Below are 14,975 nucleotides of genomic sequence, written 5' to 3' on the forward strand. Positions count from 1 at the left end.
CTGAGCATTTTTGAGCAAATATGATCCATATAAAATTCTTAAAAATAAACAAAGGGAATTTATGTCACAATCACAGATTTGACTTTAACTCTAAATAAACACATGAAAATGGGAATTTGTCAGTTCACAGCAGAAGATTTTTACACACAGATGCAGATTTTTGGTGTGTCAGTTCTCTACAAGCTCGTCCATTTAGACACATTTTTACTTCATAGCTTCCGCCTCTGGCCCTCGTGTTGCTTTTAATGAAACCGTCAGATTTTCCTGATCCGCTCCAGTTTTAATTCAGCTGCCAGGCGCCGGCCGAGGTAGCTCGCTCAACTGCGTAAGATTAACGTAATAAGTACTGTAAAAATACGTAAAATAGGCATAAACTGCATAATTCTAAACCGGACAAAAATGTTTGAAAATGTTGATTCATTTTCTCATTATCTGTCACAGCTAGAAAGAATTTTTGGTTTCCCTGTTTTTGACATTTTTTTTACTTAAAATAAATAAATGGTTTTAGGTTCTCCATCTTAGTCAACGATTGTTTGAAGTTTGATTTACAGAAAGACAGAAGTTCCAGGGGTTTTACTTGACCAGGATTTATCATTTAAGGCTCACATATCTCAGGCATGTAGAACTGCCTTTTTTCACCTGTGGAATATTGCTAAGATCAGAAATATACTTTCTAAGAGTGATGCTGAAAAACTCATCCATGCATTTGTTACGTCGAGGCTGGATTACTGTAACTCCTTGTTAGCAGCGTGTCCTAAGAGTTCCTTAAGAAGTCTCCAGCTTGTTCAGAACGCAGCAGCTAGATTGTTAGCAGGAACTAGCAGAAGAGATCACATCACTCCTGTGTTAGTTTCACTTCACTGGATCCCAGTTGATTCCAGAATCAAGTTCAAGATCCTCCTGTTAACCTATAAGGCCTTACATGGAATGGCCCCGTCCTATATTAAGGACCTCATAGTCCCTTACCAACCAATCAGAACACTTCACTCACTAAATGCAGGACTGCTTGTGGTTCCTAGAATTAGTAAAAGTACGGTTGGAGGTAGAGCGTTTAGCCACCAAGCCCCTGTCTTATGGAATAAACTCCCAGCTCATGTAAGAGAGGCCGACTCAGTTTCTACATTCAAAGCTAGACTGAAAACATTCCTCTTTGGACAGGCTTATTGTCAGACTAGTTAGTATTCAGAGATTATTTAACTTAATGTTAATGTGTTTAAATTAAACTTAACAATAACAAGTAGTCTCCTTCTCTCCTCTATTCTTGATCATTATTCATCATTTAGTTCTCCTTCCCTCCGTTTGGTGCAGTCATTCATGAACTGTCCCTCTTTGTGCTTCCAGATTCCGTTGGCTCGTCTCTACAACTGCGACACAGAAGAAGCTTTCTTCTAGAAGCTTTTAGGTGCACAAAAGATCATTCTTGAACCTGTAATTCATAAGAAAACCTCTAATATTTTAATCATTTGGATGCAAATAATAAAAACTATAAACTCTTGTATTGGAACACAGACAGAGGAATCCAGGAAATACCTGCTCATTCCTATCAAAATAAAACGGATTCAAACAAATTTAATCAGAAAAAGAATATTTCAGGCTTTTCCCGTCTTCTCAACATTTCTAATATTTTCATTTTTGTTTTCTAAATTAAAGAGGAAGATCTCTGAAGTCTTCCTCACTGTGGATAAAAGTCTCCACTGGAAGAAACCACTCAAAAGGTTCCCTGTAACCGCTTGCTCAATGAAATCTGTGTTCATCACCGAGTTTTCTCAAGCAGCACAGATCTTGATAGGAACTCCTTCATTTGAATCTTCTTCAGCTCCTCCAGGAAGTTTGACATTTTCCTGAATGAGAACGAGGCTCAGCTCTTCATGACTGCATTCATGTTCACATCCTCCGGAGAAGATGTGAACGTGGAAAACCACCACCTTTGCAGTGTTTGTGTCTCCACAGACCTGCAGAGTAGGAAAAGAGCATCAACGATTCCCTCACTGCTCCTTAACCCAGAACTCTGCAACCTTTAACCCAAAAGAACAGCCAGAGCCGCAAAGTCCTACCTCCCCACTCAGAAAAATACTCTTCATCTGTGCTTTTGTTAAGTAATTTATTTAAAACATGTAGCTTTTAAGTATTAACAATAGTTACATCACAGTAGTATTTTACTTTTTGACTACTTTTACTTTTGACAGAGGCACATACGAGTTCCTTTCATAATAAAACGCAGCCACACTTCTATGGTTATGACTTTGATGCACCGTCATCTTTTCTCTCTTTTTACTGTCATATATTAATCATTAAAATGCTGGCAACAAAACGGTGAAAGTTTTGTCTTTTTTGACCAGTTTATTCTATAAAATTCAAAGGTCTAAAGTTTAAAACTGTAAATATCAGCAATCAATGTTGTTGAAGTGAGAAGAAGAGCAGAAGAATATATTTTACATTCTCTACCTGAAGATCTCTGGATGAAACTCCAGATTTCCGCCTAAATTCGTCATTTTTTAGCAGTTTTTGTGTTTTTTGTGTCATTCATCTTCAGTAGAGATTCATTTATGCCTGAAACCCCAGTTTGTCTAAATCCTCCGGACAGAAGAATTCCTCTAAAGTTATCAGAACGATGAAAACACATCTGAGGAAGAGGAGACCGAGCCGACGGTTGACTTCAAGAAACAAGTTTATTTGCAGCAGAAGCAGCACAGAGCAAATACATTTCAAATGCAAGCAGCTGGAGTTGATTTGCCTTCACGCTGTCGTTGTGGAAGAACATCATCACAGGGTTTCTCCAGTTTTTCTTTTGTTAAACAAAAGTACAGAAATGGGTTTTTCTCAAAAGATCAGTTCAGTAAAATGTGACTCAACGGGGAATTTCAGATTCACCACATTTGTTGGAGACTGTGAAGGAATTTGTTTTATTATTATCATTGCTTAAATGTATTTGGTTAAATGTATGTTTAAATGTTAACTCAGATTGACCTTTTTACCTCTTCTGAAAACAGTTGTGTGTTTGTTCATCTGCTTCTCATCTCCCACCCAGGATGAGGGGTTTACGACACACTGTCCTGAGCTGATAAGGGATACTGTTTGAAGTTAGAATCCAACCAAATGGGTCATTATACGACACCCCCTAATGAACTTTTCCTCATTGTCTTGAAAATGTTACCTCCTTCTTGTGTTCTTAATAAAAGCATCACGAGGAGAGGCAGACCTTGGAGAAGAGAAACGTGGTGGACCTTTTCCAACACATTTGCTCCTCTCCCTCGTGCATGAGAAACTTGATTCTTGTTGTGGTTTGTTGTTTATAATTGTGTTTTTCTTTAATGTCTAGATGCATTTATCTGACATTCTTTGGTCCATTCGAGCCGGATGACAACATATCTGCGTCCTTGGGGGAGGATCATGCCGATTGAAGTCTGTGCACAGCCCGTGAGACTAGGTCTCCGGAGGAAAGTCCGTCGTAGTGAATTCTACGCCGGCCAATCGACTGGTCTGATCCCTGGGTCCGGATTGACGTTATTCGTTAACCAGTCAGACCACAACGACAAGGCAAGTAAAGCGCTTTTTCAGGGGTTCAAGTCCCCGAAGTGGCCCAGAATTCTGAGGGACAGGTTCAAGTCCTGTTGCCTAAAACACGTGTGGGTTTGGAGTCCCGGAAAAGTCCAGAATTCTAAATAAAGGTGTAGGTTCGAGTCCTGCAGCCTAAAACGCGTAAGAGGGTTCAAGTCCCTAAAAGGCCTAGAATAACAACAAAAATAAAATAAAAAAAGTTTTTTTTGGTGTGAATGTGTGTGCATGTGTGAAAGGAGTGAACTTGTTCGAAGCAGTGAGCAGCTGGAAACCTTGCGGTGTTAACACAAGGCTGCTTGTTGGAGTAGAACAAGATTTCATCTCATTAGGCTTTAGGTGGAAAGAACCCAGAGTCTAAAACGGGTTTTGCTCCTGGGAGGACCCTAAACGTGTGACCGGATCAGACAATAGGTCTGACCTAGAAGCTTGTTGCACGGGGAGTGAAATTCGGTCCTGAGAGAAATTCTCTGTTGGTTCTGATCACACTCTGTGACTAACATAAATAAAAGAAAAAAGAAAAAAAATGGGGGAATTCAAATGGAAAGGTTGAATTAAAATGAGATTAAAAATATGTGTGAAGAGTTCATCCAGCTTCAACTACATTTTTGAGAAACTGGGATAAAAATTACAATTTTAAGGGGAATCTTGGAGTACACTAATGTACAGAATTAGTTCAACAGTTACCAATTCAAACCAGAATAAAACCTAAAAAAGAAACAAAAAAAATAGTGAAGAATTAATTTGTGCAAAACTGTGCTTAAATGAAGCAACGAAAAATAAAGAATGGCATTCAGAAAAGTAAAACTAGAGATAAATCGGATGTGAGACTCAGACCCCTGCAACAGCAGGCTGCAGCAGGCTGCAGACCGAGCAGGAGCAGGATGAAAGGGGGGAGAGCAGAAACCAGCTGATTTCTCACCTCCTCCCTACCAGGGGACAAATGCTCCTCTGTTGACGGGTTTTTACCCACCAGTGACTGATTTAAATAAACCAGAAAAAGAAAAAATAATGTTAGGAGGAAAAGGGAAAAAACTTGAATGGAGTAAAACTTTGGGGGTTGGTTTGGAAGAAGCTGGGAGTCATCTAAAGTTGCATAGACATTTCCAATCATTGAAGTGCCCAATCCCAGAGCTGGAGAAAATGGCCAGAGGCCTACACTTCTTGTGTTTAGGACCTGGACATTAGAGGATGTTAGGAAGGCAGTGAGGGGAGTTATCTCTCACGGGCAAATGATGGAAGTTCAGAGAGCTTATCATCTGAATGGCATTAAATGTCAGCAGGCATGTATGACTGCTATGAAAGCAGACTGGGCAAAAGTAAAGGGAAAAAGGAATCCTATGAATGATGACAATCCACCCAGACCTCTTCCGCATAACAGTCTAAGAGTCAATTCAAAGTCTTACACTTTTAGGACAAAGAATTAGAGAAGCCTTTCCAATGAGACCTGATTATGGAAAGATTAGTCAAACTAAACAAAAAGATGGAGAGGTAGTGTTTGATTTTAGAGTCAAATTTGAAGAAGTTTTAAAGCTAATAGTGGACTCAGAGATGATGATAATGATGAAAGTCCCTATAGGCAGCAGCTGAAACAAGCTTTACTGCAAGCTATGAGACCAGAGATTGCAGACTGGATAAGGAAGCATTACATTGATCTACCTACAGGAGCACTACAACAGTTTATGAATTTTGCTGTTCATGCAGAAAAAGTGATGGTGAATAAAAAGAAATTTAAGAATCAAAGTGAACATACATTTTGGCAGGAGGAAAGTAGTGATGTGTTTTTTGGAAGGAATGTGAACAGAGGAAGAAATTGTGGTCGTGGAAAAGGAAATTTTAAAGAAAATTTTAGAAGAAGGTCTAGAGGAAGTAGCAACAGAGGGTCAGAGCAGGTTGATGATGGATGTTGGATTTGTAGACAGGTCCTGAAAGGAAGAAATCAGATTGATTAGATGGTAAAAGAAATGACAAGATAAAAGATGAATCAGAACTAGAAATTCAACCAATTAGTGATGAATTTTTAGATCTCACTGAAGGAGAAATAGTTTTTGTTGATGGGTCAGCAAAGAAAGATGAAACAGGCAGAAACAAAGTGGGGTTTAGCTGTTGTAACTCAAGACAAGGTTCTGAAGGCAGGACCCCTGTGTGGAAATTCCTCAGCACAATCAGCAGAGTTGACAGCTTTAACTGAAGCATGCAAACTTTTTAAAGATAAGCCAGTTACAATCTATACTGATAGCCAATATGCGTTTGCTATAGTGCATTTTATTTTGTCAACAGTGGAAGAACTGAGGGTTTAAAACATCAACAGGAAAACCAGTAACGCATGTAGACTTACTGAAAGAATTATTGACTGCTGTAATGTTACCATCTAAAGTGGCAATATGTAAATGTGAGGGACACACACGAAGAACAGATCATAATTCTTAAGGAAATGCCTTTGCAGATGCAACAGAAAAGCAAGCTGCAACAAAAGATGTAGAAATATGCACGAATGAGGATGTGACTGCAGATGCAACCGCTGATGTTTTAACAGAAATGCCACCCAGTGCACCGAAACAAGAAAAAGATTTATGGTTGAAAAAGGAGCAAAGTTGAACAAGGTCTTTATATCAGCACAGAAGGTAAACCTATTTTACCAAAATCCATGTACAAATGGGCAGCAATTTTGAGTCATGGGCTTTGCCATGATTCAACAGGGGGGAGGATGAATTTATTAGAGAAGTATTATACAACTTATGGATTTATGCTCTATAAACTCTATAAAAAAATTTTTTGTTCTATAAAAAAATTTTTTAAACAATGTGTTACATGTATGCATCATAATCCCCAAGGCAATGTTAAATTTAAGAGAGGAAAATTTCCTGAACGAACTTTTCCTTTCCATACAATCCATATGGATTTTATTGAATTGAATTAAAGTAAAGGATTGAAATATTGTTTAGTGATTATTAATGCATTTTCCAAATGGGTTGAAATTTTTCCATGTGCAACACAAGACGCTATTACAGTAGCTAAAGGTATTTGTAAAAGAATAATCCCAACTTTTGGCATACCACAAGTGATAAGAAGTGATAATGGTACACATTTTGTAAATCAAGTGATAGACAAAATGGTTCAACATCTTTGCATTGATCTAAAGAGACATTGTAGTTATCACCCACAGAGTGCAGGATTAGTTGAGAGAACTAATGGCACTATCAAATCAAAGTTAAAGAAATGCATGGAAGAGACAAACAGACAGTGGCCTGACTGCATAGACTTAGTTCAGATAAGCATGCGTATCACACGCACAGCAGGTCAACCTTTAACGCCTTTTGAAATGTTGTATGGACGTTCTTATAGGTTACCAGACCTTGATCCTACACAGCAACATTCTCCAGATGATGATGCAAATTTAGTGGATTATTTGAGAAGAATGTTTACCACTAAAGATGTGCAAAGGACAAATCAAGTGCCAGATTCCTTCTTATCTCCACAGGACACTTCACCAGTGCAGGTTGGTGACTGGGTGTTTGTGAAGGCCATAAAAAGGAAGTGTTGGTCCAGCCCACGGCGGGAAGGCCCATTCCAAGTCCTGCTGACTACACCAACAGCTGTAAAGATTGCTGAAAGGACGTTTTGGATCCACCTGTCACACTGCAAGAAAAAGCATCTGGGTGAGGCTAATTCCAACTGCTAGGTGGGGAAGTCTGACTACAAAGGGAGGCAGCTGTATAGAAGCTGCTTGTCTCAACGTCAGCGAAGCCGAGACATCCACCTAGTCTTAGGGAAGAAAGCACACCAGATCTCTTTTGCACTACACGGATCCTACACTGTTAGAGGACTTGAGGAGGTGATGTGCTAGTAACCTCTCCCTCCCGAAGATAGGTACATATCCACCATGGCGTGTCCAACTGGGCTAAGAGACAGTTTATTTTGTTTACTGTTCCTGCTATTCCTGACAGGAGCCACCACAAGGATTTGGTTCTTTTGGAATCATTATCCACCTACAAGAAGAACCACCAACGAGGAAAGAAACATTTCTCGACGATGGCTGAGTATTGATGAACATGATGTTTTGAATAGTCCAAAAATGAACATAACTCACCTGTATATGACAAATTCTTGGTATAGGTATGTTATGTTACTGGCTAAGGAAAAGAATAGATCGGATTGCTATGTTTGTTCTGTAATTGAAGCTTCATCCCTACATCCTAATTTGCAGGCAAAGCAATTTTCTGAGTGGAAAAGCGACTGTGTTATTGAATATAGTACCAGAGGGTATATTAGTACTGGAGCCGTCACCACTTCAAATGGAACTCTTGTAAGACCGAGTTGTAAGAGTTTGTATCAGTTTAAAAAACTGAAATTGACAAAATCATTAGCTCCATATGTTAGTGTGGAACCAGGAACTGTGTTTCCACATTGCGTAACTAAAAATGGCACAGAGTTTTTAGGAACTTTGCCGACAAAGATGTGTCATGAACTTCTTGTTCCCTTCACAGTCCAGATAATCAATGACAGAGTTTCCCATGGTTATGCTGTTCCCTGCCCCAGAGGACGTTGTGTTGGATCTAATCCAGATTTAATTCCAGGTAACAATGGTACTTATGTGGTTCATCAAATGTTTTGGTTATGTGGGCAGGCCCTCTACCTCAGTCTGCCTAGAGACTGGAGTGGGATTTGTGCTTCTGTAAAGGTCACAGGTCACACTTTCATAGTTTCTGCAGTCCATGAGCCTCACCTGCGTCACAGACGTAACCTTATTGATGTCAAGCCACATGATTCCATTTGGGGATCAGATGTTCCTGGAGACCATAAACACTGGAATACTGGGGAAAAGGTAACTATGGCATTGTTTCCCTAGGTGGGAAATGCTAAAACGCTCTCAGAATTGAGACCATTGATTATAGATTAGGTTTATTTTTGAACGCTGAATTAAAGCATTTAAAGCCTATAATGAAGAAATGTCAAGCATGAGACTTATGGTTCCACAGAACAGATTGGTTTTGGACTTATTGGTTGCTCAGGAGGGAGGTGTTTGTAAAATGTTAAATGACACCTGTTGTACATTTATTCCTGACAACACCGATGAAGGTCACAGCATCACTGAAGCATTACATCAACTTGAAAAGGTTCAGCAGGCAATGCAGGATGACAGGAAACCCCAATCTTGGGATTTCTTCTCCTGGTTTGCTTTTGGTTCCTGGTGGCAACTTTTGTTAAAAATAGTGACACCTATTCTTATGGTACTGATCATATGTTGTGTGTTCACTATGTGCATTTTTCCTTGTATCCAATCTATGATTTCCAGAGCAGTGAATGGTTGAGTACAAAGTGTTCTTTTGAGTCAAGAATACAACTTGTTTTTAAAGGGAGAACAAGATGACTGTAATGATTTTGAAACTGAAATGACTTGAAAAAAAAAAAAAAGAACTTCTCATCTGAGTGTAAATTGAAAGTGTTATGAAAATTAAGATGTCACAGAAAACTGAAAAGAGATGTGATATTGGATGTGAGATTTTAATATTTATCAATGATAAAAAGGAGGGAGTATGTGAAGGAATTTGTTTTATTATTATCATTGCTTAAATGTATTTGGTTAAATGTATGTTTAAATGTTAACTCAGATTGACCTTTTTACCTCTTCTGAAAACAGTTGTGTGTTTGTTCATCTGCTTCTCATCTCCCACCCAGGATGAGGGGTTTACGACACACTGTCCTGAGCTGATAAGGGATACTGTTTGAAGTTAGAATCCAACCAAATGGGTCATTATACGACACCCCCTAATGAACTTTTCCTCATTGTCTTGAAAATGTTACCTCCTTCTTGTGTTCTTAATAAAAGCATCACGAGGAGAGGCAGACCTTGGAGAAGAGAAACGTGGTGGACCTTTTCCAACACATTTGCTCCTCTCCCTCGTGCATGAGAAACTTGATTCTTGTTGTGGTTTGTTGTTTATAATTGTGTTTTTCTTTAATGTCTAGATGCATTTATCTGACAGAGACGCACTCTGATGAGTTTTTTCTTGACATTTTGTTGATGATGGAGAACAAATGGAAGAATTATTAAGCTTAAAACTGCATTTCTGAATATTTCTTTCCTCAAATTGTTCTGAATCAGGCGCAGATGAAAAAAAAGGCAGTTTGAAAATGATCTTATTTGTGAAGCAGAACTACAGTCAGAGGGCCGTTAGCTCCAAGCTCCGCCCCTTTCTGACATCCACCTGCAGACCAACGGATCCGTGAACATCTGTTTTCCTGGTCTGAGCTGGAATCTGGATCAGAACTGGACGGATGGATAGCTACGACACTGCTGCCCTTTTTGTTGCACTGCTAATGTTGGGCTGGGGGTGTGGGGGGCTGTAAGCTTAGAGAGCATGTAAACAAAGGAATGATGGGAAGAAGGCGGGTTTCGAGCCAACATTCCCGCCCACAACTCAGAGGTAAATTTGAACTGCTGTCGCTCTGCAGAAACTATGTCAGATAACATAACACAGGGTTTGGATTTTGGCTATAAAATGGCGCCGTTACAACCTAAAGACCCGTGGGAACGCTTACAGCTGGAAAATCCTGGATCATTGCAAAACTTCTGGAGGGGTGGGCTTCAGAACAGAGACAGGATGACCTGTCAGGCAGGAAAGAGACAGAGCAGCGGATGCTCCTTAAGTGGGGGTGCTGGTTTTCTTCCTCATCACCCTCCTCCCAGGGAGCCTGGGGGCCGCTGCAGGACTGGCCGCAGCGCCCCCTGCAGGGCTCGGGTTGTTGGCACCACTGGCCTTGAGCTCGTCTATGAACGTCTCCATGGCGGCGAACTTCTCGGACAGATCGCCTAGGTGAGCCTTGAGGGCGTTGAACTCCTTGTAGAGGTCGTCCAAGGCCTCCGACAGTGGCTGGATCCTGAACCCAGAGGTCAGAGGTCAGGGGGGAGAGAAACCACACGAGGAAACAGACTGGTGGACAGCAGGTCTGCACCAAGAGAGAATTATTGACTTCATCTTCTCTGGAAGAACCTCTGCTGTCTAACAGGCCGGACAGACGGGTTCAGAGAGCAGCAGCGGACTCAAACCCTGGAGACTCTACAGCTTCAGGATTCAAGAAGATGACACTGAATATTCACCTCAAGAGGACTTATAAATGCCCGTTTCTGACAACAACACTATGTATTATGTCCAAAACTCTCAGTTCCTATTAAAGAAAATAAGCAGAATTATCCGGCATTTTCTATCAAACAATAGAATTTAACAGCAAAGGTTTAGCCGCAGAAACAGAAGAAAAACTTCTCCTCTGTTTGGTTGGAGCTCCAGCTGGAAAACATGAGCTCATTTCTATTTTTCTCTCTCTAATAGCAGGGTGGGATCCACACTCTGTTGGGCTGCAGGGCGTGCTCGACACCCGGACCCAGATTCCTGTGGTCACGGAGAGCACAGCCGCCTGGTTTCCCTCCCACAGAGAGGGCTGCTCGGTCCAAACGTAACATAGCTGCTTCCATTCAGGCACGTGAGCAGCAGCAGCAGCTTCTCATGTTTTCAGCCATAACAGAAGACTAAAGCATCCACACCTTTCTGTGTTTTGGAGCTCAACATTTTGCTAAACTGTTAAATGCTTTCATGGGACGAAGCCTGAAGGTCTGAGTTTGTGGAAAAGACTAATTCCTCTGGTTTCAGTTTTTCTCCCAGACGAAGCTCAGTGGAATGCTGCTGCTGCTGCAGGTTGCCTGCAACAGCAGCAGGTCACCTGCAGCGGCACCAGGTCACCCGCAGCGGCAGCAGGTCACCCGCAGCAGCAGCAGGTCACCCGCAGCAGCAGCAGGTCACTTGCAGCGGCAGCAGGTTGCCTGCAGCAGCAGCAGGTTACCTGCAGCAGGTTACCTGCAGCAGCAGCAGGTTACCTGCAGCAGCATCCACTTGGCTATAATTCACAGCCTCTGCTGCCCTTCCTAGACTTTGATCATGACCTCTGGGATCCTGAAGGTTCTGTCGTTGAGGACAAAGAGCAGCAGAAAAATGCTTTTACAAGGCAGCAGTGGATACAGTTTAATTCCAAACACATCCACTGACTTTAGTTTGGACTTTTTAAGGTTTAGAGGTTCATAAATAAACTCTGCCTGACTCTGGATTTGCGGCAGAGCTGCTGCCTCTTAAATCAGAGACTCGTGTGGAGCGTCTGTGTTTGTAGGAACGGCGTGCACGCGGTTCACCTGGCGTAGTCGGGCAGCAGCGACTGGTGGTCGTTCTCCAACAGACCTCTCATCTGTCTGAGAATATCGAACCTCCAGTCGTCCAGGACCTGCGTCAGGTTGGCCACGCCGCGAATGTTGACCTGTTCAGCTGCATGATCAGAACAAAGACAGATGGATTCATGTAGAGGTCGTATGTTTACGATCTTTTTTTATCTCGTGCGTTTGTCTTGGAAATGTTCCTGCAAGCGTTTGTACTCCGTAACGCTGCAGGTTCTTTGGATCTGCGTCAGATAGATCATACTTCTGTGAATGTATGCTAGCTGGTTTCTCTCTACCTTCTTCCCTGAGTAATCTGAGTACTCACATCCATCCCTGTAGTTCCATTCATCAGACACCTTTGGATTTAGCCGCCGCCTCTGGGCCACCACTGTTGCCATGGCGACAGCCAGTAACAGCACCAGCACGCTGAGTTTGAAGGCCATGGTGAGACTAGAACCTGCGGGGACACACAGCCGGGCTTTGGACCTTCATACGAGCGTGACCGACATACCAGAAGTACTGACATCTTCTGCTCTCCGTTTGGATTCGCAAAGAAAAGATGAGAGGAGAGCGCGTCTGCCAATGTCCTCAACCCTGAGTCTACGGCGAACCAAAGGGCCCAAATATACATAAACAGATTATAAATTGGAATTTTATCTTAATAATAAACCCAGAAAAAGAATCTTTTATTAATTATTTTTCTTCGTAGTTTTATTATTTGGTTTTTCATTTCCAAGGAAACTTTCCAGAATGTTTCCCAATTGACATCCAGGAAAAACTCAACACAAACCTGCTCTGGCTCCTCCCATCACACAATGTTGCCGTGGCAACAGTGCAAAACTTAGCAAAGTGGGCTGAAAATGTACTCTGAGTAAAAAGGCTGCTTGCAGCTTAAATGAAAGCGTCTTTTCCGTCTGGAATGTCTCCCTGCTGTCTGTCATGTCATGTTTGTGTTTTTTTTCTGTTCGTTTATGTCTCTAAAACTCAATCATTTCCTCTGAATATTCCTCTCAGCCCCTGTTTGATTTAAGAACTGTGGGCAGAAGCTGCTTGTTTCACGTTTCGTCTGGACTCTGTGCAGCAGTGGAACCGGAAAATCCAGCTTTGGAAGCCGTTCAGCTTCAGCTGCCAGCGGCGACACAAGCCTGAACGGATGGAGAACATGGAGCTCCAGAGGCAGGCTGAGCCCAAACAGCTCCGGGTTCGCCTACCAAAATAAACAGCAGACCGGCCTGAACACACATGTTCAGGAAGCCACCGAGGTAGGGGGGCTGAAGGAGAGTGAAGAGGAGGAGTCCTGTGTCTGCACCTTCATCAAGTTAGGATGAAACTCTAGACCTGTGAGCAAATTCACACTGACAAGTTTGTTCCAGATCTGATCCATATCTAACCCAGGTCTGATCCAGATTTGATCCTGATCTGATCCAGGTCTGATCCAGAACTGATCCAGAACTGATCCAGGGCTAATCCAGATCTGAGAGCACTCACTGAGGGTTTGACAATCAACTGTAACTTGTTGGAAATGGTCAAATCTGGAATTTGAACATCCCTGTGAGTTTATTGCAGCCTTTTCCATATAAATTAAGGAACAGCTGACAAAAAGGGAAAGTTCAGCACAAAAATCCAAACTTTTCCCACATTTTCTGCTCCGGGATCCCTCATGAACATCCAAAAACGCGGCCATCTGCACCTGGCCTCACTCTGGTGAAATGAGCAGAAACTGGAAGATGGAAGAATTCCACAAAGGGTCACATTTTCTCAGAAACCGCATTCAAATTCATGACTTTGCTCAAAAGGCTGTCATTCGGTTTCATCTCTAACAGGCTCTGATGAAGCTTTCATGCAGCGTGAAAACACGGCGGCAACAACGGAGCTTCATTTAGGTGGCAAACTTCTAACAAAGCAAAACCGCATGAGAGTAGAAACTACGTCCTGTGACACACTGCAGTGGTCAAAAGGCTGCTCTAGTTAAGGCAAACTTCTGATCTCCTACCCGTTCTTCTGCAGATCCTCTGCCGCACAGCTTCCCGCTCACTCCACCAGCCAAAGACAGGCGTGTAGGAGCTGCAGGGAGCTGGAAAAAGACGTAAAGAAGCACACACCCCTGCAGCACGCAAGCATGCATGCACGCACGTGAAAGAAATACACACAAAAATGCAACCTCAAGCTTCCAGACACATCCGTGTGAGGCCCAGTGGTCAGCAGAGGGGTGTGGGAGGGAGGCGGGGCTCTGTGTCCACATGTGTGTTTGTGTCTGGGCTCTACTTTCTCTGGAGGTTTGGGATGAAGTGACATTGTACATCCTTCCAATATGAGATCATTCTTTACTAGTCCATGCTTGTATTTGGCTGGATGGCGAGGAGACAGAGAACAGAAAAACGTGACAGCGGGATGGAAGACGGGAGAACAAAAAGCGAAAAACAACCCTGACAAAAAAAAGAGTTTAGCAGATGAAAGACTAGAAAAACAGACACTTTAGGACACGTATGTTTGAGCAAAGAGTACAGCAAAAAAGACATGCAGATGCCTGCTGAGTGAAAATATCACAGGCATCTTTACAGATACACAAAAATAAAGAGAATAAATTACTCTAGAGGATAAAGAACTGACAGTGACATAAAGACTTCTACATGACATGAATAAAAGCATCAACAGACTGTAAAGAAGAAAAGTCAGAGCAACACACACAAAAAACTATTTAACAAACAAAACATTACATAAAGAAATACATTCAACAATTTAAAAAAGAGAGATTATTTTAAATAAATAACTTCCTTTGTTATCCACAACCTTAGGGAAATCTTTCCTGGTCAGAAACAATGTGTTGGAGGTTTTTTTAATCGGGGTCTTTACAGTACAGAATCTGCTCTCTTGAGAGTTTTTAATCAAGATCATGTTTTCCTTGTTTTACTTAATTTATCTGCTGCTTTTGAAACAGTAGACCACAAATCCTGCTGTCAAGGCTCCAAAACGCGGTGGGGGTTGTTGGCAAAGCTCTCACCTGGTTTAAGTCACACCTGACAGACCGAACCACGAGCTCCACTGTCTTCTGGTGTCCCACAGGGCTCAATTTTAGGACCACTTCTGTTTTCGCTACATCTACTTCCTCTGAGTTTGGTCATAAGGAAACAAGGAGTTTCTTTTCATTTTATACTGATGATAACCAGATATACCTCTCAATGAACACGAACAAGAACATTACACCCTCCCTGGCTCC

At 41.9% G+C, this 14,975-nt stretch overlaps 1 protein-coding gene and 1 long non-coding RNA gene across 2 annotated transcripts; one reads left to right on the forward strand and one right to left on the reverse strand.

Annotated features, from left to right (window-relative positions):
• The first annotated feature begins 3,202 nt into the window (after positions 1-3,202).
• On the forward strand, positions 3,203-8,423 carry LOC144994351 (uncharacterized). Its single transcript, XR_013657857.1, has 2 exons — positions 3,203-3,537; positions 7,037-8,423. It is a non-coding gene; the product is annotated as an uncharacterized LOC144994351 (long non-coding RNA).
• A 1,381-nt stretch (positions 8,424-9,804) lies between these two features.
• On the reverse strand, positions 9,805-14,014 carry si:ch211-76l23.4 (uncharacterized). Its single transcript, XM_004071103.5, has 4 exons — positions 13,752-14,014; positions 12,084-12,215; positions 11,738-11,867; positions 9,805-10,437 (listed from the first exon to the last, which is right to left on the reverse strand). The coding sequence occupies exons 2-4, from the start codon at positions 12,199-12,201 to the stop codon at positions 10,203-10,205; spliced, it is 483 nt and encodes a 160-aa protein (XP_004071151.1). The 5' UTR covers positions 12,202-12,215; positions 13,752-14,014; the 3' UTR covers positions 9,805-10,202.
• Between the last annotated feature and the right edge of the window lie 961 nt (positions 14,015-14,975).

The sequence above is a fragment of the Oryzias latipes genome, chromosome 8 (assembly GCF_053564925.1).
Source record: "Oryzias latipes strain Hd-rR chromosome 8, Olatipes_Hd-rR_3.1".
In the NCBI taxonomy this organism is placed as follows: Eukaryota; Metazoa; Chordata; class Actinopteri; order Beloniformes; family Adrianichthyidae; genus Oryzias; species Oryzias latipes.

Excerpts from the sequence above, each read along its gene's own strand:
- si:ch211-76l23.4 (XM_004071103.5), bottom strand. The coding sequence starts at position 12,201 with ATGGCCTTCAAACTCAGCGTGCTGGTGCTGTTACTGGCTGTCGCCATG. Across the intron at positions 11,868-12,083 it reads ATGGAACTACAGGGATGGAT|CTGAACAGGTCAACATTCGC; the intron begins GTGAGTACTCAG and ends CTGATCATGCAG. Across the intron at positions 10,438-11,737 it reads CTGCTGCCCGACTACGCCAG|GATCCAGCCACTGTCGGAGG; the intron begins GTGAACCGCGTG and ends CTCTGGGTTCAG.